Source organism: Polypterus senegalus, chromosome 5 (genome assembly GCF_016835505.1).
Source record: "Polypterus senegalus isolate Bchr_013 chromosome 5, ASM1683550v1, whole genome shotgun sequence".
NCBI lineage: Eukaryota > Metazoa > Chordata > Cladistia > Polypteriformes > Polypteridae > Polypterus > Polypterus senegalus.
In genome coordinates this window covers 208,523,269-208,550,934 of record NC_053158.1, presented here as the reverse complement: position 1 = coordinate 208,550,934, position 27,666 = coordinate 208,523,269, and the positions used below count along the sequence as shown (strand labels likewise).

The following is a 27,666-nucleotide window of genomic DNA, read 5'->3' as shown; positions in this document are numbered from 1 at the left end:
ACAGCAACGGACCCAGACCTGCAATTTTCTGGGTATATTAAAATGAAAAATTGTAAACTGCATTTCTGTACTTGACATAATCTATGAAGGATCAGCATGCAGATTTGTAGCCACTGGCCACCAGCATGGAATTACTGTGCTCAACTAATCGACTTGCTTTCTATGCAGTGTGCACCCAAACACAAGAAGGAAAGCAAATGCTGTAGGAATCCTAATAGGCCATTATGTTCAGCTGGTACAAAGGAAAAGGAAGCCAACAAAATGAACCTCTTAAGAGAAGCGTCATTTGAGTACTCCGTCATGCGTTTATATTGTAAAGATTTTGAATTGGACAGTTTGCGTGCACAGCTGCGGCAATAATGTCATCAGAAGAAACACTAAATGTGACAATTCCAGGCCCAACAGCTATCGTAGAGCATGCGTTTTGGGACATCAAAATGCACCTTAGTTCAACGACAACTAGAGAACAATTTGATTTTTACCCATATATTATATTATGAGTATATAATACATTGTTATATTGTGTATGTGTATATAGAGTGAGATGAATTCCTTGAATAGGATTATTGCTGCCAAGAAATTTATTCAGTGAATTAATGGTCGGTTTTCAAAACATTTATGGTATACTAAGGAATGAGAGCACTGATCCCGATTTTCTCATTATTATTGTTCTGGTGCTCCTTTGTGATGCCATTATTGGGCTAACATGTGCCCCTCCACCTCTGCAAATATTTTCCACAGTACATGACAAGACAAACCAGTGCAGTGCTGGTTTTCAGAAGACGTAATTGAAAAATTAAGTTCTCACAGTGCCCTCTGTGACGGCAGGATGTAAATGCAGCAGAGTGTAAATGTAGGCTGCAGTATTTCTCTTATGCTTACAAACATCAATCATTACGCAGCCAGTCATTTCAGTCTCACTTGACGTGGTACCTTGTATGATGTTCTGATAAAATATCCTTATGCTACGCCTGCAATACGGATGCAATCATGTAATTGTGTATGCGGTTATTCCATCATGTGGACCTTTCTTTCATCAACAGATTTACCAGAATTAATGTTTGTGTTTTGATAATGATGACAATGGGCATGTCATTAAGACCTCAGCGGGCTTATCCCAACTGACAGCAACAGGAGATTCTAACCCACCTATTCTAATGCCACTTTCTTTCAGATGTGGAAAAAGCAGGACACAAGTGACACAGACCAGAGGATTTACGAAGGGGAAATGTGCATCTGGAGACTGACCAGTATCACAGAAGAAGTCCACTAAGTAGAGAGATTTAAAGAAACAGAGAAAAAAGTAAACAGGCTTACCTGACCAGCCGTATCAACAAGCTGAAGATGGTACTCCTGACCATTTACTGTGATCATTTTCGTAAATGCTGTGAGAGAAAGAGAAGGGGGCAGGTCAATATAATTAGAATCATTCATCACCCTCCACTTTATAAATTTTCATTGGAAAAAAAAAAGTGTTGCCGGATCTGTCCCAGGGTCAACTCCAAGCTTATCTTAACAAATATGTGCCATCAAACAGCCAGAAAGGCCACCAATTCAGATTTCCACTCTTTGAGATCCTGGAAAGTTGACAGCGCCACAAAATACAGTACCCACTGTGTCCATACTGCCTGTGCTCCTTTCTATTAGGACAGTAGAAAAACTTTAACAAGAGACAGTCAGCCCTACAAGCCTAAGAGGTCTATCCACCTAATTCCATCAAAGTAACATCAAGTCAAGTTTTAAGGTCCTTAAAGTTCTACTGTACAGTTTGCCACACTACTTGGTCACTTACTCCATGCGCCTGTAGTTCTCTGCTTGAACTCATTTTAAAATCACAGTTTCAATCCACTGGACTAATCCCCTTCATCACTTTAAATACTTCAATCATGTCACCTCTTAATCTCCTCTTCCTTAAACTGTTAAGGCTCAGCTCTTTTAATCTTTCCTCATAACTCATCCCCTGAAGTCCAGGAATCAGCCTCGTTGCTCTTCTCTGGACTTTTTCTAGTGCTGCTATGTCCTTTTTGTAGTCTGGAGACCAAAACTACACACATAACCTCCTTGGACTTGTACTCTACACATCAGGGCGCTATATAACCTCACATTCTGTTGTCCTTGTTAAAGGGTTCTGAACACTGTCTGGCAGTTGACTGTGTCAAGTCAACTATGACACCTACATTCTTCTCCTAAGGTGGACTTTTGATTGTCAGACCTTACATTGTGTACTCAAACCTCACATTTTTACTTCCTACATGTCACACTTTACATTTACTGACATTAAATTTCATCAGCCACAAATCTGCCCAAGCCAGTCTGCTGTCCAAGATTCTCAATTATCTGCCAATCCACCAATCTTGGTATCATCTGCAAACTCAAATCAGCTGGTTACTTATATCCATATCCAAATCATTTATCGTTGTTAAAAACAGCAGCAGCCCCAGCTCCAACACCTGCTGCACCCCAACATCAACCAGTTCTGATAAGGTACCACACGCCATCAGCCTCTGCTTCCTGAGTCTAAGCCAATTATCTACATGCTCCTCTTTCAAAAGGAGTCCCAATGCCCCTTAAAACTCTACCCTTCTACCCTAATCTATTTGAGCCATGAGTTAAGCTTTCTAATCTCCTCATTGTCACCTGGACTGGCACACGGCACAGGCAGAACTTTGGTGAAGACTACCCTGTCAGTTCTGCTCCTCAGCCTGGTGCCACAATCATCAACTGGGGCCCCAAATCACACCCCCCACTGAAAGATCGCATCTTCGTGTGACATTAGAAGACCATGTGTCTATACACTCCTGCAGGGTTTCTGGGCTTTCCCTTAAAGATAGGGTGAGAAGCTCAGAGCCGCTGCTCCTCCTCATTGAGAGGAGTCACATGAGGTGGCTCGGGCATCTGATCAGGATGCCTCCCTGGTGAGGTGTTCCGGGCACGTCCAACTGGGAGGAGGCCCCGGGGAAGACCCAGGACACGCTGGAGGGACTGTGTCTCCCGGCTGGCCTGGGAATGCCTTGGGATTCTCCCGGAAGAGCTGGAAGAAGTGGCCGGGGAGAGGGAAGTCTGGGCCTCTCTGCTTAAGCTGCTGCCCCCACGACCCGACCTCGGATAAGCGGAAGAGGATGGATGGATGGATGGATGGTGTCTGTACACTGAAGTGTTAACATTATGACCAACTTTCAGTTGAGGAGCTATATTCATATTGTCACCCAGGTGCCTGTGGAGTTCTTAATCTGGACTTGTGTGCACTCCACATGTGAAAACTTCAGTAGAAGGCAACTTTAGAGCAGTTGCCGTTTCCCTCCCTGTCTGTATATTTTAGTTCTCCTTAAGTCTTCCTAATACTCTCCTGCTCTGGCTTGACTGTTCTTTTACTACTAAAATGCTGACAGAATCTCTTTTGGTTTTCTTTTAACTTCTCTGTAATATTTCTCTCTAATTACCTTTTATCTTCCCTAATATCCCTCTTAACGGCTGCTCTCATACACCATGGACTTATTAGTCTTGTAAGCTTTACTTGTCTGTCTTATTCTTTGCAGCTTCTTTTTATCTTCTTATTTACCCACTGTGTGGTTTTTCAGTTTCCTACAAATTCCAAATTTTGGGATGAACTTGTCCCGAATTGTATGTAGAATGTTTTTAAACCTGTTCCAAAGCGCCTTGACTGTTTCTACACTTACAGCGTTCTGTCAGACACACAAATCATCAGCAAGCAGTGTCCTTGGATGTTGCGCCACACAGCACAGCTAAATCGATGCTCACTTCAAAACACCAGGGGCCTCATGCATAACGCCATGCGTAGAATTCACACTCTAACATGACATGCGGACAAAAGCGGAAATGTGCTTATGCACAAAAAAAATCCAGATGCATAAATCTAAGAAAACGCCAACTTTCTTCTGCTACATAAATCCCGGTCGCATAAAAAGAAAAGCACGTGCACACGCCTGCTGTCCCGCCCCATCTCCTCCCAGAATTACGCCTCTTTGAATATGAAAATCAATATAAATAGTCCTTAAGCTCAGCCTTCTGTGAAAAAACAATGGCAAAAGCACGAGGGGAAATAGAAGAATTTCAGCGAATACCAAGTGGAGGCAAAGAAAAACGTACTATTAGTTGGTTGAAACAGTGGGATAAACAACAAAAGGAAGCTGATTGAGTGACACAGCGTGTTGAAGAAACTCGAAAGCTCAAGTTCACAAAGTTGCACAGTGCCCGAAATAAAAAAATAAGTTGTCAGATATCAAAGTTGCCGTGAAAAGGGAGTCGTAGCCCACTGTCTGAGTGTCATATGAAAGCTTATTTGAGCACAGAGAAAAAAAAATAGGGACACTGTGGGGAAAAAGCACAAAATATCAACTTTAATCTCGAAATTCCCACTTTAATCACGTAGTTTATTTTGTCATTAAAGTAGAACATCATAAACTTCATCTTAAGATTGTTTAATTCACTAATTTCTCAAATCCCATCGTAACTAAAGTAGCACATTAAATGCTGTGTTTTGTATTTGATCTTCTATGTGCTCTGTGCGTGTGAATCACTACTTGCTTCTTAAACCGGCTCTCTTCCTCCGACTGGACACAGAATCCATGACATTCGTGATATTACAGCTCTCTGAATAACTAAAATACTGAGATGTATACATGATATCATTTTCATGATGAGAGGAGTTAAAGCACGTTATTAAACATGGGCACACGATGGTGCAGTGATTGTTCACGTCTCACACAAGATGCTGCTTCACCGTGCGTGGCCTTCAATGAAATACTTTATTGTAGCAGTCCTGTCTCTCTCAAATGTACTAACCTCCAATTCCTGTCCTTACTTTTCTTTCTCTAAATACCCAATCGCCACACAATCAGCTCTGTAATGGACGTTAAGCCTTCTGTAAGCTGAGAACGGCAATTCTTCAAAACCTTTAATGAACATTGAAATATCTTCGTAGTACGTGTTTAATTATTTTGTCCATCTATCCTTCCAGTGTCGTGCCAGTCACAGCAAGAATACAGTGTGAGGCAGGAACAATCCGTGAACAGAGTGCCAGATCCTCGCTAGCGCTGCGGCACCGTGTCCTCACATGTTTAATTATTAACAATACAGATTATTTAAATGTTAAAGTTAAAGTTTTATCTGTATAATATAATAAACATATTTTGCTGCATGTCATCTTAAAATGTCATCAAATGTAAATACGCGCTTTATAAAGTGGCTCAGGTTGTGTAATATTATAACTGTAGTGCCAGTTCACAGTGAGGTGATTGGACTTATAAGTCCTAACATTTCTACTTGATGGACTGACTGAGTGTGTTTAGAGTTCTTGGGATGAAACTGTTTGTGAACCGCGAGGTCCGTACAGGAAAGGCTCTGAAGTGTTTGCCGTATGACAGCAGTTCAATATACAGCACGGCTGATTCTGTATTCCAATAATTCTCTTTCCGATCAGCTGCTGTGCAGCTGTGATTCCCACTCAGATATAGCAGTTTTTGGAATTTGCATTTGGAATAGTTTGGCCATTCTGTGGACCATTATATTGTTACAGGTTAATTACAATCAGATGCATTAAACTAATAAACAATATGCGGTTAATTTCAGTGTATTTATAAATCCCGTCAGGCATGTGGATCTAAAAAAGAAAGGGTAACCACACAGGAACTGTAGCACTGCTTTGACGCTGGGTGCCGCCAGTCTGCAAAACCAAGCACAGAACTTGCATACAACAGGGTGGGAGCTACCGTGCAAATGTGTGCAGCTTTACGGCAAGTTTAGGTTTTATACATCGCGATTTGAACGTGGAAACGTTTGTACGTAACATTTTTGTGCGTACGCACCGTTTATACATGAGGCCCCTGGCATCAACTCTCTGAGGTCGAAACTCTTTTAAATAATAAATACATTCAATCTTTTGTTTAAACACTGAAAAAAACAAATGTCACTGAGGTAAGAGCAACGCCATCAGCATTTGTTGGAAGCAGAAGAACATGAACATCTCATACAGCATTTAGCTAGAGCAGAGGAGATTCCCTGCTAATTTACCAGGAGTAGAAAACTAAGCTAAGGCAAGAGAAAAACGTGCTGGACACTCGACTGGGCCAGAAACCAACAGCAGAGTTAGTCATCAAGTTGGTGACAGAAGTCTGAACTCAAGTGCCTCACAGCCAACAAGCACAAGTCCCCAGCTTTGAAGTTACCAGGACCACAAACAGATGACAATGAACTCACCGTTACTCTTTAAGTTCCATCGGTTCACTGCCTGCCGAGGGGACATTTGTATGTCACGTGTCATCCTTGATGAGTCAGCAGACTGCTTCACTTGCTGAAAATGTACAGTTTAACTTAAATATGGGTGGAAAAACTGCAAGCTTTGGAGTAAAACGTTAGGACCCTGATAGCATAACCCAAAAGCTGGATTGACAACATTAAGAGAATTCCGCCATTTCTGACAGGGTCTCAGCTCCAGCAGACCCCCCTGTGCTCACTGCATGGCCAAATGGTTTGGTGCTGATGCCTTGCAGCTATGATTTTAGTGCTTCAAGCCATAGCATTCAGGCGACTAGGAGATTATGAAGACTCCATTTCTGCATACAATTTTGACACCCTTGCGTTTTCTAACCATTTTAGCTCACAGGGAGTGTGGTGTTTGCATAAACAGCTACAGACGTGTGCTCAACTCCTCCAGCGCTTCCGACATGCACTTTCTTTACATTGACTGCTGTTCACATGGTACTTCCAACCAAGTAAGTTGCCTTCAATGCAGAAAACACAGCCTTCCCCCAGGAACAACCAAGCCAAATATCTGCGAATAACCGTCAACTTTTTTTTAACCCTAAATTGATCTCCAAAATGTAGACGGCCTGCTTTGTTAAATCTAACAGCATGTGCTTTAAAGTGGATATATTCAATACATTTCAGGGCTTTTCTTCAACGCTTCCTCTGATGCCACACTGATCTCCACTTTAAGCTACTGGGACAGACACCCTATTCATACCATGGATTCAGAAAATCTTCAGATGCCTTCAGTGTCTGCCATTTTTGCCCATCAACCTACACTCAATAACCCATAATGACAAAGTAAAACACGTTGTCAGAAAAGGCTTGCAAATGTAGTAAAAATCCAAAACTGAAGTCTCTCGTTCCTAGATGTGTCCATACCCTTTGCTGTGGCACTCCAAATTGTGCTCAGGTGCCTCCTGCAGGGTTTATTTCTCCTAAAACTTGACTGGAGTCCAGTACTCTTAACTGACTGGACATCTTTTAGAAAGACACACCTGTGTATAGAAGGTCCACAGTTCTCACTGCCTGTCAGGACAAAAATGATTAATGAAGTCCAAGCAGCTCTCTGTAGATGTGGAGATCATTGTGGAGATAAGAAGATCAGGGCAAGCAGATACAACAGTTTCTAAAGCTTTGCATGTTTCTAGAAGCACAGCAACTGCAATAATTGTAAAATGAAAGAAGGTGGAAATACCAGAACTCTTCCTACAGCTGGCCGTTCGTTTAAACTGAGTAATCGGGCAAGAAGGGCCATGGTCAGGGAGGTGACCAAGAACACAATGGTCACTCTAACAGAGCTTCAGAAGTCGTCTGCTTCTGTCATCTCAGCGGCACTCCATCAATCAGAGTTAAAGGCATAGGACAGCACACTTGGAGTCTGCCAACCTGCATTTAAAGGACTTCAACAGCACAAAGTAAAAGATCTTCTGGCCCAATGAGAAACACATTGAACTCTATGGACAGAACTCCAAGCAATATGTCTGGTGAAGGCGCCGGCCCATCACAAGGGAACATACGGGGGTGCTGGAGAAGCCTGGGCACAGCAGTACTACAAACTGCGAATTGGGTCCCATACCCACCAGGGTGGCAGGAGGCACAAGTTTGGAGTTTATTTTGTGTGGGGTATTAGACTAATGTGGTTTGCTGGGGGTTTCTTTTACGGTTGCACTTACTTTGTTTGCTTTTGTATTTTCGTTATCCACTAAGCATTTTGAATCTCTTAACCAACCTGTGCTTGTCCTGTGGTGGGCTGCCTGGATTGAGTAACCCTGGCTGTTGAGCCTCCTCAGCTGTTATTCAAATTTATAATCACCTTTAAAGATTATTAAGATTATTCATTTTCTTTTCCATGTCTGGTGCCATTTAAATCAAAGTACCTTCATTGAACTTGTTTATCTGAGAAGGACATATCTGGAGAAAGTGAAGTGGAGAGCCCACCGATAAAGTAGGGCTAGTGTAGTCTTGTTTAAATGGCACCGAGGCATTACTTGTCTGTTGGTCAGGTTTATACACAACTTCTCCTTGTCGCCTGCGTATAAGGTGGTGGGGTGGTGAAAGAGGGTTAGCTTCAGGGTGAGGACGCGATTTAGCAGCCCAGTGTGGTCTGCTTTAACACATTTTAGCAGCCTACTAAACACACATCATGCAGTGAGAAGAACGAGTTCATCAGCTTGCTCTGGCCTGGACACCTGACGCCCATGCATCCCCGACAACCCTAATTTTACTCTCGCTTTCTTTACTATCTCTGGGATATTCTGAATTTAATGTCTGTGATGAGGAATCCTATGGTCCACAGCAAATAGCTTGAAGGAACAAAGAAATCTTCTGCACCTATCATAGCCCCAGACAATGACACGTTAGAGAACCTGCCATGAGCAGAGGCTGAGACTGAGCAAGTGGATGAAGAACACAAGGTATGACAGAGCCCAGGAGTGAAGAAGGTCCCTCTGCTACGCCTACGGCTGGTTAGCTGGCCAGTCTGGTGACCACGGGGTTCGCCTTTGTTAATGAAAGCCATTCCTCCCTTCAAGTGGCCCCAGCTCACTTCCTTAGCAGTATGAATGTGGCAGAGTGGACGATGTCTTAGACTTGAAGGACCAGAGGGACACAATAAACAGACCAGGAGCAGAGAAGAGAGCCAAAGTCTACACGCTTAGTGCCGAATGACCAAAGCAAAGTGTAAAGTCGATTCTAAAATGACCACAAGAGAATCTAAACTCAAAACGCACCAACGCACAGCTTGACTTCTAATTCTGAACATCTGGTGACTGTTACAATTAAAAAGGTTGCTGCTCTAGAAAACCAAAGCTATGAAAATTCGAGACTAACTTAATGAAGCACAGCATCGGGCAAAGTGTAAAACTTTAGTGAGGGCCACAAGGAATGGATACAAGCAATCACAATAAATTCACACTAAAATAAATGTCAGATACCATAATGGAAAACCCCAAGAATGAAAGAGTTATCAGCTACCTGGTGAACACTTCGCTAGGGCCTTCATCTGTGCATCTGGAAAGGTTCAGGACCAAGAAAATATAAGACACATGAACAATCGTGTCTATCTCCCCTGCTGATTACGGTTCAGTAGACAGCCACAAACAGCATTTACCAATGGCTCTGCTCGCAGTCTGCTTCATCCGATTACTCGAGAACTCAAGCACGACACACCTGAAGAGGTGAGAACTCCATATAAACGCTGCTTTATATCACCTGAACATGACAGATGAGCAGAGGACAAGTAGATTAAAAAAAACACACAAAATGAGAGGCTAAGCACAAAAACGGAGAGGAATTGGGGGATGCAGAAGGAGATACGTCACAATTGCTGCTCAAATGCCGCAGGTTGTGAGCTTCGCCATCAACATTTACATGGCGTCAAGTCACAGGTGGCCTACGGCTTACTGTCACTCTCACTTTGCACAACGTCATTCTGCTTTCCTTCTCTTTCATTTATATGTCGCTTTTGTATTTGTTCTTTGTATTTCAATTGTTTATTCCTTGTTTAGTATCCTTATAAATCTCTTAATCATAATTTGAAGTTAAATGACTTGAATATTGTGGTATGCTTAGAGCTAATAATCTTAGAATGAAGATAGTCATTTATGGCACTAATGTATCATTTTTAAGTGAGATGAATAATCTTATTTTATTTGTGCCTTCATCAATTAAGAGTGTCAAACCAACTGCTAACTTCTAGTGGTAATTAGTACAGTATGATTAATATTTTTAATGATTTCGGTTATGTCAGGCTTCCTTATCCAATGGGAACATTTCATTGAATGATCCAAATATTGGCAACAGAAGATTACGGAGGAGGACTTGGGGGCTTCTGATGTGCCCTGCTTGATGGTGTGGCAGAGGTTGGTGATTTTGAAGGATTGCTGCTGCAAATTTGGGAAGCAAACGGGCTGAGGAAAGGGAAAAACATCGCAGTCCTCACTAATTTTATTTAATAGCCCGACATTTGCTTTAATGCGTCGGCTACAGGGATCAGCATCTGAGACGTCGCATTCCTTTAAACAACTTCAAAAAAGGCTTTACCAAGGAACAGGAGGTCTAAAATACAGAAGCCCAGCGGCATAAACACATCATTTCTTTTTCCGGTTTCTTTGTGGTGGCGGCCTGCGCCACCACCACCTACTCAAAGCATCATGATGCTTCAACAATGATGGACTGAAAGCCAGAAGTCTACGTGACCATCATCATCAGGTCCTTCCATGAAAATATGATGATTTATGTTAGGTAGATTGCCCAGAGGGGACTGGGCGGTCTCTTGGTCTGGAACCCCTACAGATTTTATTTTTTTCTCCAGCTTTTGGAGTTTTTTTTTGTTTTTTCTGTCCACCCTGGCCATCGGACCTTACTCTTATTCTATGTTAATTAATGTTGACTTATGTTTATTTTTTATTGTGTCTTCTATTTTTCTATTCATTTTGTAAAGCACTTTGAGCTACATTTTTTTGTATGAATATGTGCTATATAAATAAATGTTGATTGATTGATTGATTGATTGATCATTACATTTTGTAATGTTAAAGGAATCTTAATGAACTGAAAGGGACAAAAATGTGGCACCACACTGACCCGTTCAAGGGGAGCTCGAGGCTGAAACGAGATGGCATCTGCCAGATATGCAACTCTATAGCAAGAAGATGGAGAGGTCAGTGTGGGCCAACATGCCGTGTCCCACGGTTGCTTTCCACCGTGTGTGGTGGCGGCTTTGACGAATAATGCCTAAAACAATGAGGCATAATTCAGGCCACCTTTCCTAAAATACCAAAGCCCAATGGAGAATAAAAAGGAGTCCGAGTGACTTGATACTGCAACAATCCCACTTTCCAAGTGAATCCACGGGTGCCAACTGGCACTTTATTTTGCAAGCCTTAACATAGATGACACTCTGCCACTGTCCAATGGACACATCCACATTAAGAAAACAAGCTGCCCGTCTCCCAGCCTGTGGGGGTCTTACTGACTGCCCCGTATTCCTCTTCGCCCTCGTCAGGACGGTGGGCCATAAAGGCAGCCAGCCACACGTGCTGGCACAGAGCTTCTCTACACTATTACTGATATTTTTATATCTGGGTGCTCATGGCCAGGTGGTTGCGGGCGTTTCATTTGTTGCACTCGGCTGGTGCCCTGCCACTCCAAGGTCAGCCGTGAGGAATGGGAGGCAGGGCTGGGGTGGAGCCCAGGGGAGGTACGGGACAGTTGGATGAGGGGGTGACTGAGACAGACGGTGATCTCGTGCCCAGCAGGTGGGGCGGTTTAAGACTGGGTGATCCAGCCATGAGTAACAGACTGAAAACAAGATGGCGGTGCGGATGTCTCCCTTTTACAGGGTGCAGTTACTCAGGATTTTGACGGCTTTTATATTTAAAGATCAGTTGCCCGAGTACCGCAAGGATTTACTTTTTATTGCTATTGGCATTTGTGCTTGCTGCGGGCACCACTGCTGGCGTTACTATAACAATAAAGTTTAAAAAAGCACATACTGTACAAATGTTCATGTATCAGCTAGTATCGTTAACCTAAGATCAAATATATTCAAAGAGTTACTTACTGTATTCTTAATTTAATAGCTTGAACTTTATTTTTGGCTAATTTGACAGCCCTATTCAGATATCAGCCAGAATGCTTTGAGGAGACTTTCTGAAGGATGCTAATAATGCCGTATGCTTCACACAAAAATAAATTATAAGCCTGAAGGGCGTGCGAATGAATTGATAATGAATATGCAAAATCTCTTAGCACTGAGCTTTTAGAACACAATACAAGTGTCAAACAGAAGACAATAAACCCGAAGTCACACCACTTGTGCGTGAAGGGCACAAGGAGAAGGCCGATGAGGTTCTGGCACAAGAGCTACAGAGACGGCAATCACAGAAACGACAGGCAATGCAGAAGGAGGCTAGATGATGAAACTGGATAAATGCAGGAGCTTGCACGGTCGAAATGAATACCAACCAAAAGTTTTCAGGCTACTCCATCCAATTTGGTTTACTTCACTGAGTTCAGGCGCAGAGTGCGGGGACAACTAAACAGATCAGACACAATTGTAACAAGTTTGTGTCAGTTTGGGATGTAAGGAGGCATCCATCGCACTAAGATCTGAAGTTGAGGGCAGCCTGCTGCTCACTGACTTCCAGCTCTGCCACTAGGCTGCAAATGCACTTTCATTTACTGTGTCAGGGATGCCAGGGGCAACGACCCAGCCAGGACGCCTGGAGGGACCGGAAGTGGGCGTGCACCCATCTGGGATCACGTGGGGGCCGCCACCCTGGTTGCTTTGGGGGCCACGGGTAGAGGGCTTGGAAGCCCAACCCTGTAGGGGCCCGTGGTCACCGCCAGGGGGCGCCCCGATGCCTTGGGGACCCTGGACCTCAGCACTTCCGCCACACCAGGAAGTGCTGGGGGGAAGAGAAGCAGGGACACCCGGAGAGCTTCCGGGAGAACAGCCGGCACTTCCGCCACACTGGGGCGTGTCAGCGGGAGATTGCCGGGGAGCACCTGGAGCTCATCCGGGTACGGATAAAAGGGGCCGTCTCTCTTCATTCAGGGCGAGAGTCGGGAGCGGAGAGGACTGAGCTGGAGAAGGCAAGGAGGCGGCCTGAAGAAAGGAAGGCATTGTGTGGCCAGGACTTTGGGGGTTTGTGGTGCACTTATTATTGTAGATATTGTAAATAAACGTGTTCGTGGGGGACATGAACGTGTCTGCCTGTCTGTGTCCGGGTCAACTTCCACAACTGATTTATGTATTGATGGATTGTCCTTGGAGGGAAGCTCGGCTTTATGTTCTCTCACCATGAGTAACTACTGTCAGCTAAGCAGGAATTTAGTGAATCCACACTCTCTCACAAAATGTCTCCAACTAGATAAATCTTCAAAACCTTCAAATGCAAGAAGGTTCTTGGCTGTGGACCTCTTAAACAATTCTACATTGACTCAAACGTCTCACACTTGAGCTTTCTGGACCCCTTACTTCTATTATGTGCAAGTCAGACGCTTTTCTAAAAGACACTTGCAAGGCTTTCCTAATCTTCCTTTAATATCAATGGCTGTTATGATGGCTTGCTTGTCAACAAATGCTATTCAACTGTGAGAACTGCACAGTGGGCTACCGCTGGCTTGGCAGTGGTGAGAAGGCCGGGTTTGAATTTGATAATGGACGCTCAATCGCTCTTTATCAGGCTTACTGTAACATACTCATACAAGACTAACACAAAAGGCTCAAGTGCGTGATGTAAACAGACAGCTGGAATATCAAGGAAACATGTGTGCCTCAAATGTGCCATACACACAAAGGACATGCCTCAGACTGTCCTGTTCTGTGTCCCGAGGATGGGAACACAAGCAAACTGCAGGGCACTGGGCAGCAACGCTGATGTCCCTGCTGCGAGGTTTTCAGATGTACTCTGTAGCCGTGTTGGGTTTTCTTGTTCACTTTGATATCTGCTGTGTAAAATCTGCCCGGTGTACCTGCAGTGCTCTGCCCGTTTCGCTGGTTAGTTCTGCTCTGCTGATTTCACTGTCCTAGTGGCTCAGTGTATCAGATACCACACTACAGCCATGTCTGCTAAGTAAGGAACCTTCTGCTGGGGTCTGCTTTTAAGGACTGCCTGATTGAAAGAAGCAGTGAATTAGAAAGGCCCGCTGCGTCAGATGATGGGGACTTCCTTGGGTTTCAGTGTCTGAAGGCTGCAGGTGGCCAACACAAAAAGTGACCTCATCAGGCCAGTACAGAGCTGGGGTCATACTTACTGTTTTCAATGGTGGGGTCATAGGAGTCAACAAACTGGCCTTCAACAAACTGAATTGTCAGCGAAGACTTCCCTGCAAAAGAGACAGAAATGGCGTAAGCACACGATTCCTGAAAAGCAGCAGCAAAAAGAAAATTGTATGACTCCGCTTTTTCTGCAAAGCGATCACAGCAGCAGCAGACAGCAAGACTGCAAATCTCTAAAGACGCTGGAGCAGCCCCCTGAAATCAGACCCCAGGCAGGCCATCCGACCACACACTGCAGCCGATAACCAAGGAACTGCAGGCATCAGATACTTTGGCTCTACGTGTGAGGTGATTACGTTTGATTAATTCAGCTTTGGGATTTGGTTTTTAAAGCTGTGAAGGGAGACAGTTGCTTTTTACTTGTCTCATGTCACAGTCAGGCAGCTCAGCTACTTTAAATACCGCAAAGGAAAATGGGAATAAAAAATGAAATCAGCATCGACCACTAGATGGCTCCACTACACTCCTCTGTTGGAGCCTCTTACTGTAATAGAAATGAGCGCCCAGCGCCCAGCGCCCAGCGCCCAGAGCTGGCAGTCTGTTGGGAGAAACCGTCGGTGAGGCCTTTGGTATGTTCTCGATTCCATAATGGATGACCCTAAAATATTACGCAATTTTCTAGATTGTTTTTATTGACCTCTATATTGGTATCTACACTAGACACTCCGCCTCAAGGACAAGAAAACGGAGAGTTCATATCTGAAACCTGCTTTAGTGGCAAACACCTGGTTTGCTTTTGCAAATCGACTTGAATAAAACTGTTTGTGTAATGAAGAAGAAGAAAAATAACAAAAAACAACCACTTGAGCTGATGATCAGACACGTGCAGCACTGCAGGTTTGATGCACAAACTTAAGACGGAAGTTGTGTGTCTTGAGGTGCCCCTTACGACCTTGGTGCTGCTCAGGACACACGCAGTGCCACCTGACCCTGACACTGCGAGTTCAAGGATACCTGGGTCTGCTTGCTCGTCTTAATAGATATTTCGGATTATGTTCCACAATGGTACAAGATGGCCTCTGTAGTCCCAGTTTCAAAAACTTCCAGTCAGTGCTGCCTTGAGAACTACGCACCTTTCACTTTACTGTAAATCTGTCACAATGGAGGTGTTGGGACAGCTCAAAGCCACGTCCCTAAGCTCCGAGAGCTCACAGATCAGTGCAGGACATTCTTCACAATTTGCTAACAGTTTTAGCCTTTGCATCCACACTCTGCCAGAACACAGAGGAATCTCTTATGCTAAGGTTACTGGTCCTAATGGTTCAGCCATCTTAATCCGTTCAGTCCTATGCTGGTTACTACATGACACGGGCCGCCCTCTCATCGGTGTATTTAAAAACAGCCAAACATTGCGTCAAAAAACTTCTGTTCTTGTACTCCGCTATTTGTTGCAAGCTTAGTCCAGTGAATATTTTGCTAATATAAGCCCCATCAAGACTATAATAGCTCTCCCTACACATCCCTTTTTCATGGATTTAAAGATGCACACTGAAATTACCATTTGCATTGGAGAACAATTTCTAGTCGAATCCAGACGTCCTCACTAAGCTGTGGTAGAAGCCTTGCTCTTATATAACATAAACTGCGACTCCCTCACCTTTCGTACATCATGTGTACCCATCTCTGTCCTACTTCTGCTCACCATGAATATTCTGGAAGGGTTTCTGTTGTTCCTATCATAGCAAAGTCACATGCAACTACATATAAATCAAGAGTCCTTCATGATATCCTTAGTACTCCTGGTATTCAGTTTTAATGTCTGACTTACCTGACCTTCAAAGTCCTCTTGTTGGTTTGTATTTATACTACTGCTTGTCCCTTTATGTGAAACTTGCTGCCCACTCATATACCACCCATATACGCGGGTGCCCCTCCAGTTTAAACAAAACCCGTCACAGCAGAGCAGGTCTCATCTGTTGACCCATAAAGCTACATCGAGATATGAGCCACGCAACAGACCTTCTGAGCTCTTCGATCTTAGTGGGACTGGCATGTGGCACCAGTAGAACTACAGGGACAAGTATGTGGTCAGTACTGATCCTCAGCTTGACACCTAACCTTTAACATTTGGACCAGAGAAGTGATCATTCAGAAGTGAAATATTCATCTTTCCTGTGCTGAAGATGGATTTGGAAAATCACTTCCGAAAAAACAGTCCACCGCACGCCTGAGCTACGCAACTCCCGCTGAGAACACAGTAGGTCAGGAATGGCCTTCAATGTTGGTTTGTAAATCCCACGGCAGTCGAACAGAGTTTCTAGAAAGGTCCTCTCACGGCTGTAGGCCTGGTATGTTAACCCACAGATTGTGACGACACTACCCATCAGCCCCTCTGCTGCCCTACAAGCCCCGCTTCAAAAGGCAGCTGTGCGGTCAGTCACTCACCAACACAGACTTAACACTAAACAGGTCGTGTCGATATGCCATTGCCCAGGCCGACTGAATTTCACATGCAGACTACGTAAGAGCGACCAAGTCTGAGGTGTCAACACAAACCACGAGGAGTCAGGAAAGAGGAAACACGGATCTGGAATTAAATGAGAAAAAAAAGAGAACAAGCCAAAAAATGAGGCAAAAGATTGCTTTGTATTGACATACTGAAGAAATTGTGGTGCTCAAATAAATTAAATGATGAGGAAATGAAAAAGTTTTAGAAATAAGCATCTCAGTTACAAAACCCCAAAGAAAGAAACTCCTCCTCAATGGCACCCATTTTCACAATTAGAAAGGCAAGTGGAAAAAGAAGCCATGTGAAGGAGAGCGTCACCAAAGCCACATGTGATGGCCTCCCAGCTTCAACGAGCTGCACAGAATCCTGACAAGGCTGACACCGGAAATCACGCCAGTCCTTGGCATGGTGATAGCAAAGGACAGCAATAGGGAGACGTGGAAAGGCCAGGAGCGGGCAAATGCAAAAATATAAAAAGATCACAGAAACGGGCATGGAAGGACAATCGGAGAAGAAGGTGCAGGAGGAAGTGGCAGCCGTTTAGTTCTAAAACTCGTGGAGAAAAGTCCCAGAAAATACGCACAGCAGCAGGGGGCGAGCGCCAGAGTGTCAGCAGAGTACATGCCAAGTGCAACGTAGAAATATGTTTAAATTGGATCTGTGGGCGACATTCAGGACTTCATTAGCCTGGACTCACTTGTCTTCCTTGATTCTGGCTTGTGCCTCGGCTTCACTGCAGATGCTAATGCTATTAAGGGTCCTGAATCCCCCACCTTCCCTCATAACCCCCATTTCCCATCTACTCTGGCACATCCCTAAGGTTGTTGGCCAGCTGAAATCAGGTCCACCTCTGTGCAAGACCATCCCATGGGTCACTTGCAAAGTGATGTCACTCTGACTTCATGTGAGTCGTCTCGTCCCACCCTGAGATCATCAGTGTGGCTGCTTGAGCTTCTGGCCCTCCAGGGGACCTTCTGTTGGATGACAAGCCGTACTGTGAGCAGCTCCCGCTCGGGCTCTGACAACGGGGAACTTCTCGGCTTGTTAAGGCTCCAGTCTGACATTTGTCAACAGCATTCACAAGCCACCTGCCTCACTCCAGAAATCAACTGAAACAAACTAAGTGACAGAGCAGGAGCTAAACGGCCAAACCCCAGACACGTCAGACTTTTACACGGCTTCAAAGCACAAAGTGTTACAGAGAGCCTGGACATATTTAATATCGCAGACTGAGTTTCTAGTCCACCCATCGGGTGTCGGAGTTCGAGGAGAAACAAACTGTTTGGCTTCTGAATCCCAACTTTCTGCTCCTCACCACATATCCGTGGGCTAAGAGGCTGCTTGGCATGATGCCTCATTAACAAGCGTGGAACTGAAAGAAGCCGGAGCAGATATGACGTCTCGATGGGCTTCTGCCTGAATTCTGCTGGGCCTTCTGGGATCCTTCATTTGAGGCCTACCGGATGCTCCTTCTTCAAACGGCGACATAAAGAGAATAAACCCTTTACTTCTCAATTGCCTGAAAGGGCGATCAATGCATGGCATGTCCAAGTCGTGGGTTGTTGTCATGGATGGACACAGATGTTAACACAATTTACTAAAATGTTTGCTCGTCTTTCACAAACCATCCTTGCTAAGTTAGCTGGACACGGCCATAGCAGTTTTCTTAACTCTCACTCAATTCAATTCATTTTATTACTTCACTGAGAGCACTTGGGTCTCCAGTCACAAACTTAACATCATTGGTGCCCCCCACTCCATTGGCCCTTTCATTTTTCACACATTTTTGATCAGTGAACACCACCTTTCAATGAAAAGCCAGAGATTCACACCACTGTCCGGACTCAACAGCCCACAAGTATGGCACTTAGAGAGACTAGAGGTCATCACCCAGATCTGACCGAGGACCCAACACTCCTAGGGCCGGTCCTGCCACCCGACTCTTTCACTCCTGGACACTCTTGTCCAATCGCACACTCGTTCACATATCACATGATCAAACCGAGTCCTACTCAGTCTCTTACATTCTGATTTTTAACTCAGGACAGTCCGCAGTAGTTGTGACCAATGGGGTGTACCGCTTAGCCAGGAGGGAACACTCAAAATTCAAGTTGCCAGTCAGCAATCAACACAAAAACTTGTGGTGGTCCGGAGTAAAACACTCAAAAACAGCCAAGCCTCACCTGCTAGACTGGACCTAGCAATCCAGCTGCTGCCCCCAGTTCCATGGCTATTGCCGAGTGACCTCAAAGCTGCCACACAATCCAGCTTTCCCGGAGGAAGCCGGGGTCCAAAGGGTTGCAGAGCATTGTAGATTCAACATCAAACACCACATTCATGTCTCAAAGCTACAAAACTCTGTGAGAAATGTACAGCTTTGCTTTGATTCCGGACCCTCACAGGACAATCGTTTATCTCTTTGAAGTTCTGCAGGATGGAGGCCCCTTTGCTGAATGTTCAGTTTAACGTTTAGGGCAGCAGCACTTTTATTCTCTGGCTGCTCCAGTTCGGGGTCCTGTGGAGTTGCATGGGAACTGCAGCTATGGTGGGCACACCTATCAGAGACAGCTTTAGGGGCTGACCATTCCCAACTGTCATGGTCTCTGGCGGATCAGGAAGGGTTTCCAGGATATGCTGCAGGGAGCCCAAAATACTCCCAGGTTGCGCTTTAAAACAAAGCCCCCTTAACTCAGCCATGGGGTCTTTGGAGTCTGGAAGACAGTAGTGGCAAGAACACACCTGCCATGAGAAGAAGAAGAAGAACTCCCGCCTCTTTAACCTGGGATCTACTTAAAGTATCACACATGCCCGTCCGAGGGTCATCTTCTGGGCTCATCAGGGAGAAGCCCTACCTTGTTGGGATACAATAGCACTGATAGTATTGCCTCCTTTTTCCCAGCCACAGTTTTAAGAAGATGCCCAATGAGGGTAACAGACTGGTCCAAGGACGATAATACCAAGACACTCCCGAAAGGTGGCGTCTTCTTTGGGAAAGAGCAAACCGTGGGCTGGAGCTCCTACCTAAGCACTGACCCACCCTTCAGAGCTACCTCCGTCTCTGTTTGAGACCCTACAGCCTAATAACTGTTCTTTGTTCTTGTTTGTGTCATCATGCATTTGTTTGATTTGCCCTGCTGGCACCGTTATTAAAAGGGGTGGCCCAGTTGGCACTCCAATATTTCCTCTGGCCTTGTGTGTTCACTCACTTTACCACAAAAGTCATAATGGAATGACAAATCACCTGCCATTAAACGGGGGTCTCAAACACATGGGAGCAAAGTGAAAAAAGAGAACGCCCTGTAGGCATCACATCAAGGATCAAAGAATCAACGGAAAGTTTTAATAAGGCACAAGGTGATCCCACCTGGTTTACCTATGTCAACTGTCGCGTGTCACAGCACACTCACATTTATATGGGTTGTCACCTCCCTGTCGCTCACTGTGACGTGCAAATGACAGACAACACAGATGACGACTGTCCTCCTCCTGTGATGTGGGCTTTTGACCAGGAGGCACAAATGGTTGAGGTTCACAGACAGTGGCTTGGCTTGGAAGACAGAACGCCCAATCCAGTTCCACACGTGTTCCATGGAGGGGAGGTCCTGTGCCTGTGCCGACCGGGGCATTGGCACACAGGACATTGAGATGCACAGGCTGAAGAGAGTTGAATGTTGTCGTTCTAGAAGAACACATCTGCCATTTCATGTAGGAGGGTCCCAGCGTAGGTAGTTTTGGTCAGCGTTCCACCATCATCAGATGTGAGTGAGCAAAGCAGCTGAAGACACGCTAAACAAATGACTCCCAGCGTGGTCCCTTAGTCTCACAGGTTTATCGAGTAGATGATGAACACTGGCACCATCAATGGGGTGATGGGTCAACTGTACCCAAAAACCGAAAGTTGCCCCAATCCTGGAATGATGCAAAAAGAAAGTTGTGAAGGTAAACATTAAGCTGAAAAGACCCCACCACACCCGTCTGAGTCGATATCTTGCTACAGGCTACTAAGGCTACAATCGCACTGCCACTAAAAGCCTGACGTCTGACTTACCGAATATTGGAGTTGAATGGGCCTCTCGTGTGCACAATAAATAAAACAAACCGACAGAGGCAACCTAATAGACCACCAGGTACGCCAATAAGCTGCACCACTAAAATGGATGTCAGTGCGGACTTGATGGCAAAGAAGTAAACAGGAACAGAAAAATCACGGCCGTTACTTTGAGCTCAAATCTCACTGCTGTATCTTACGTACAGAAAGTCACAGACGGGACCCAGAAAGATATGGAGGGGCCTGGTGGAAAACAGCGTCGAGGGGATGTCCGATTACTGACGTCAACACCTCTCTGCACAACTCTTTCTGAACGACATAAACGTCTAGTGCGCCATTTTAATCAGAAGCCTTCAAAACAAAACCAAAAATATGAATGTGACCAAATAAAGCAGTCGCTAGTGGAGCGAGCATTCAAAGCCTGAAGTCGCACTCCTCTTACCGTGCTGATCATTTCATTCTGCTTTTCCACGTCTCCCATGCTTCTCCAGCAGGAATATTAATATTATTATTGCAGTTGTTATTGTGGTGATTCTCATGAAAAATGAAGGTCTACAAATAGAAGTTGTTTCAAGCAAAGAATTTCCAGTCATTATTCCAATTTTCAAAATCAACCTTTAAATTGGGAAAAAAACAAACCAAATCCCAACGATAAAACCCCAAGTAACCCCCACAGCCTTTCAGCAGAGCCTGGGTTGCGAATCGCAGAGCAGGCTCACCTCGGACGCCAGAGTCTCGGATTTTAACACGCGCTTCACTTAAACAAAGGACCCCGGCGTTCCTCTGTGGCCAATGAGAAATCTCTAAACTTGAACCACTAACTGCGGCCAAACTGAATTTCTATAAATGTGATCACCTATGACCCCCCTAGTAGTCACGCCAAGGCAGGACCTTATCAGACTCGTACACGACCTTCAGGCACTGCCAGGTGGAAACTGCCTTCATCCTTCAGGGCTCAAGCCATCTTACCGATAACCACAGCTCTGCTTCGAGAGGATCACTGCACGGGGTCCAAATGGCCACTTCTGGTGCAGCAAGTGGCTCTGATGTTCCCCCAAATGTCTGACTGTCCAGAACCGCATTTCTAGCTTTGGCTACCCAATGCCACCAAAACTGATGCACTGTGGACACCTCTCGTCCAATTCATGGCACAACTGGACAGAAGGACCACCCCGTTTTGGGAAGGCCCTCGACATAATCCAAATGAAACTCGTAACACATCTTCCACCAGGCATGAAGAACACCACACTGGCTACTGAGGAGCAGCACATGGAGAACCACCTAATAATGGGAGTGGTGTGACCTTCAGTATACTTGGAAAGCTAACCTTGGGATTTTGATGACACGATTGTTGCCTGCCTGCCTGCCTGCCTGCTGCACTGACCATACTGGGGTCCTTCTTGTTCTGTTTTTGCACACACACAGATCCCTACAAGGTATTTTGAATACGAAATGCTCCAATTTGATCTTGTGTATCGTCTGACAGCCTGATGCTTTGGTCATGCGCCGTACCCGAGGATCCCTCATCTTACAAACTGAAAATAAATGGTGGCAGATTTACCAAAAGGTTTTTTTCTAAATAGCATATCTTTGCTAAAAAGGAGCTGGCCAGTATTTAACACACTGCACGGAATAATGCGAACGTCTCACGGCTCCCTGGCCATCGCCACCACTACAACTGCCATTACTTCAGGTGATCCATTCTCCCTTCCAAAGACGTGTGCCCACACAGCGGCATCGAGCACACAAGACGGACCTGCCAGTCGCCTCACGCTTAGACACACCGACTGCAGCGTCACGTCACTCCCACTTATTTATTAACACACAAAGCCAGCAAAGTAAACGAATGCAACTGGCACAAAGGCCAAGAGAAGAACTTTCACGCAAATATGAATCCCTCTTAAATTAAGATCTGAGAACTTACAACGACGACAACAGAGGAGAGAAACCCACAATTTCAGTTAACAGCAGGCGGTTCATGGCGGCTCGTAGCTGACTGACCAAGTAAGAGTTTTGAGGACTTCAGACGGCTGGCCGCCCAACAAAGAGGAAGGCTGCAGCTTTGGAATCTTTAGGTAGCAATGAGACGGTAAGCCTCTGCTACGAGATTACAGCAATTCTGCGACGTGCCCTGACAACATCCCACCACACTTCAGACAAATGGTCCCCAGTATCACATTTGATTTGAGTACAGCCATGTGATCACCCACTAACAATGAAGCTGAGGGAAGGCATCATCATCATCATCCTCATCACTGGTTTACCAAGGTTAGCCACTGGACACCTTATAATCCCAGCAGCCTCACTCAGGAAGATCTTGCTAAGGTCCAAGAGAAAGTGAACAAAGCCTCCGAGCTCTCCGGCGAGCCAATCACAACCTCACCTGGGCTGCTGGTGGCCCAGTCACCATCCACACCTTGAACACTTCACATGTCACTTTTGCTTCGCTGCGTTTGGTTTGATGATCGACACACCACCATTCTAGAAAACAATGCCAAATGAAAACAGTCATGGCTGACTGGACGCTAAGTCTTCGCTCTATAAGGTGGCTGGCAGCGTCAATCAAAATGGCCTTCTCACATTTCTCCACTGAGATGATTTACAAATGCCTACTTATAGACAAAATACAAGCCTCACTCAGGGTCACACAATGAAGAACCAGAAAGACAAACTGGTTAAGAGTCGAAGAACAACTGATCAGCCTCACTGTGTCTATATTGTGTCTTTTATACTCAAGCACTGGACAAGTGCAACCAGATGAAACAATCTGTCAGGTGGCACTTAAAGCGAGGCACCTTTGCCAAGGAAGAATATTGTGGGCCACCTTGTTGGACAGATGCCATAAAGCACTGACATACAGCATGGCAGAAGATGACACTGGGGTGCCAGCTGAGCAGCATAGGTCTAGATTTTGGGGATCAGGATGGAAGGTGCTGGCACTCTGGCTAGGACAGATGACTTGGAGTACCCAGAACATGCAGGGCCGCTGCCAGACGAGGCTACGAGGTGTTCAGGACCAGGAGGAGTTTCCCACATCTAAGATGCTTCACACACACCATGCATTCATTGCCTAGATAGATAGATAGATAGATAGATAGATAGATAGATAGATAGATAGATAGATAGATAGATAGATAGATAGATACCGGCTTCCTGCGCACACTGCCTGCTTTCTTATTCATCAATGTTACTCAACCAGCGTGACTGAAGGCTGGCACAGGGGGCTGGAGCCGGTGGGCACATGGCCATCACTCAAAGCTGTGGCTGATGCCGGCCTTTCGTTTACTCAGCGGGGCAAGAATGTCAGCTCCAAGTCTGCGCCCCGTGGCAAAGGTCAAGAGTGGTGCACCGGGCAAGGCAGAGAGGCAACGGGCCGGCCACTGCTGATGCCATCATGCCATGTTCCATGCTGCCACAAAGGCCTGGCATCCAAACGCCGGCTTGGCTCTGAAGGGGAGACGCCGGGACCAGCGGGCTAGACAGGAAGGCTGCCGTTACCGTGGAAACGCACGCCGGCCAAGCCCACTTACCCACGGAGCGGTAACCCAAAATTGCGATCTTGCGGGATTTCGGCTGCGGCATCTTTTCAGCGGCGACACGGCATCCAGTCGACACGCCGACAGAAGAACACCATGCAGGCGGCAAAGCTGCTCCACGGCTGCGATCGGGGTCCTGAGGCCGGGAGCGGAGCGTCCCTAGTACCGGCAGGCGGGCGATAGGCGACAACGAAAGGCGACTCCGAGGATCCCACGAATTCCCCACAATTTCATGTGAGATGAAGAAGAAAACGCGAGCATCTGGAAGCTCCTGCGTCACTCCCCTCCACACTTCAGTTAATTATTCAGAAAGTCGAGCCGCCCATTGGCTCCGCTCGGCTGAGGAGGCAGGTCGACCTTTTTTCTACGCTGCCCTATTACTGGATAGCTCTGGACGCCAATCACGGCTTGAATAACAGTTATTGGCCCATTGCAGCCGCCAGTCAGAGGAGAAGGCGGGCTGGCGTCAGTGAGTCGTCAGAATGAGCGCAGTAAATTAACTTGTAAAAGAAACAAAAATCATCGCCCTGGGGGCGGCTAAGGAGGGCAGGTGGGCGCTCGGGAGCGGGGCATCGAACGCCGTCTGATGACCTTTTGGGTCGCGCAGCATTCGCGCTTAGGGGCTTCTCCGCAAACAGTGCTCTGGAAAACATGGGCCGGACAGAGCGGCGCGCCTGCCGCCTTTCGTTCCTGCTTTTTCGGCTCTTTGCGCACGCGGGACGCCCGCCGACTCTCCGTGCGACTCCAATGGGCTGGAGAAGGGTCTGCCTGCAGTCCGCGATGCCTATGACGTTAGACACGAAACGCCCTTTGATGTCAGTGTCGATACGCCAGTCATTGTTTTTGTCAGCGTTCCAAGGAATGGTGGACTTTAGGAAATCTTACTTTCATAAATCCAAAATAAATAAATACATTTTTTCATCATTTTTTTCATAAATCTTTATGAAAGCTTACAGGTAGGGTACGAATTATACCAGAGTGTATTAAAGATGTGAGTTGAATGGACTTTCAGTTAGCCGTGCGATACTAAGCGCTCTTGGAAAGAAAAACAGGCAGGTCCGTTTGTGTAGCGTATTGTTACCGGGCTGTTCGGAGTAGTAAATCGACAGATTCAGCTGTCGATTATTTTTTATAAGAACTATTATTATATGTAGTTGTCCGGTGTGGAGTATAATTGACCATAGCTAAGTGTAACGGATCGTAATCAAACAGCTGTAACCGCGATTAAGTACTTACATTTTCCCTGCCCGGTATTTGTCCCGTATATCACGTATGCTAGTTAATCAGCAGCAAAACCTAACAGTAACCTGGTACTTTAGATACCGAAATATATTTCAGAAAGACAGTGAAGAGAGGTTGAGTCAATATCAAGGGATCTCCCACTGAAAAGTGGAAAAAGAACACAAACACAGTTCATTGTGGATATGCTATTTTATCTGGTATAGTAAAGTTATTAGTCAAAGGTTTGAATACACTTGGGTCACTTTAGATCTTTTTTCATAGTTCTGTATTTATATTTACAGTACATAACGGAAGATTTTAACAAGCAGCTACAAACAAAGGTCAAGTGTTAAAGCAATATTCAATGACTTCCTGTTCAACAAAGTTCAAGTTAGAATCTAGACAATATAGGGGAAAAGAACAGCCAGTTATTTATTATTATTATTATTATTATTTTGTAAAATTCTTTCAATGAGAGTACAGTTTGTTTAGACTCCTAAAACAATATTCAACGTCTCATGCTGACCTCTCCTGCATCCTTCACAAATACTGCTTTAGGTCTTTGTTTTGTTTTAATTTCAATAAAGTGAGGCGTTTGTTCTCGTGTCAGTTTTAAGATCTTTATATCTACTTCATACTCACCAGAGACACTTCAGTACATTCAAGTCTACAGAGGAGCCTCCAGTTGTGTTTGGTGCTCAGGGGTTTGCTGGTCAGATTCTGCAGGCCACAGAAGGACACTGGTGGGCCGTGGAGGTGCAGGATGTGACGCTCACGTGACACTTTTAACACGATTAGTAGACGGTGTACCGTTCCACCTTTTGAAGAGCTTGCTTTGATTAATTTTAGATTCATGACTTCATGACTGTTTATTAACACCATTTTCTCTTTTAAAAGATTTAGTAGGATATGACAAAGATCACAGTACAAATACTTTCATTTTTAGGAACGTCAACGTGGAGTTACATGACCTACAAATGACTGGCAACATATAAATTCATAAATGTTTAAAAGCATCATTGGCTGTGTCTTTTATTATAATGTATGTTCTGATTAAAAGAAACAGCAGGCTACTTTTTATTCATAGAATTTATTGCAGTTTCCCGATTTACATTTCTTAGGCGTCTTCTCTTACTTTGGGATGCCAGCATTAAAGGTGTGTAACTTTTCAAGTTTTTTTTAAGGGACGACCAGTTCTGAGAATTGAATTTGTCAGCCTACAGTATTTCTGATTTTGTTTTCTTCAGTTTCCACACGAGATGAAGGCCATTCTGTGCGCCGCAGGTAGTGAGTCCGTTGAAATGTGTCCGTTGAAATGTTCTCCGACTCGCCTCTGATTTTATAAATCTGAACTTCACAAACAGTCCTTGACTAGCAGGTCACACAGCAGGTCTCCAGCGACTTCATCAGCCCTGCGTCATGCCAATGGCATTATGGGGGCAGAGAATGGTGGTCTTCAACATGGGGGGGGGTTTGTGTGCGTGAACTGATTCATTAAATGGCAATTATTTCTGCTTCCAGTCATTCCAGACAAGATGGGGAAGAGCAAAGACATTTCTCTCTCCGCTGCCTTTCTCTCCTTTTGTCACTCGTTTCTCAAGGGCTTGATATTCTGTGTCCTTACCAAGATGTCATCACGTAAAAGATATTTTGTAAAAGTATAAAGTGCTATGAGACTATTGAACTGGAATACAGCAGAAGGTCAAGTGTTGTCACCTACAAATACCCAAATCTATTTTTGAAAATGTTGACTGCCAGTACAATATAATAATATCAAATTGACTTTACTGTCCTTAACATGTTGGCAATGAATGGCTTCATAGGCTGCTTTGTGGAGTGTCACTTTATGACAGTTTTCAGGTTCATCTGTGGCATCAGGTAGCATGAAGTGAATGTGCAGGTCCGCATATTTAGGGTCACGTGAAGTTGATAGGAAGTTGTAACGTATTCAGATTATTGAAATGCTACATAAGCGATTTGCAGCAATGCATAATATTTAATAATCTGTACTGCTGTGCCTTGTGGCCTTGAAAGTGCGCTTGACACGCAGGATTCTTACGACTCAAATCTCTTAGAGGTGACGATTCTCTTTTCCTTCTCCAAATCATTCAGTCAGCAGTCCGTCTCGAGAGGCGCGATCGTGTGATTCAGGTGAGCACTTTAAATTCTGTGGAACTCTTTACTTGTAGCATTTCTCTTGCAATACGTTCGGGTGAGTGTTTTAGTAGTTTTTAAAGTATTCTTAACAATGAAATGGCCTCTGATTTGAGTGATGAATTTGGCCTTCACAAGAGCCAACGCTGTGCTGGTAATCGGACTCTCTCTGTCTGTCTCTCTGTCTGTCTCTCTGTCTACAATT

The 27,666-nt window shown here is 45.1% G+C and overlaps 1 protein-coding gene across 1 annotated transcript in view; it reads right to left on the bottom strand.

Annotated features, from left to right (window-relative positions):
• The window catches only part of rheb (Ras homolog, mTORC1 binding), a 29,826-nt gene extending 5,000 nt beyond the window's left edge, over positions 1-24,826 (bottom strand). The window contains exons 1-3 of the mRNA XM_039754079.1: positions 24,081-24,826; positions 14,029-14,100; positions 1,318-1,385 (exon numbers count right to left, since the gene is read on the bottom strand). Of these exons, the coding sequence (XP_039610013.1) occupies positions 1,318-1,385; positions 14,029-14,100; positions 24,081-24,132 (192 nt within the window). The 5' untranslated portion in view covers positions 24,133-24,826. The remainder of the gene's footprint in view (positions 1-1,317; positions 1,386-14,028; positions 14,101-24,080) is intronic.
• Between the last annotated feature and the right edge of the window lie 2,840 nt (positions 24,827-27,666).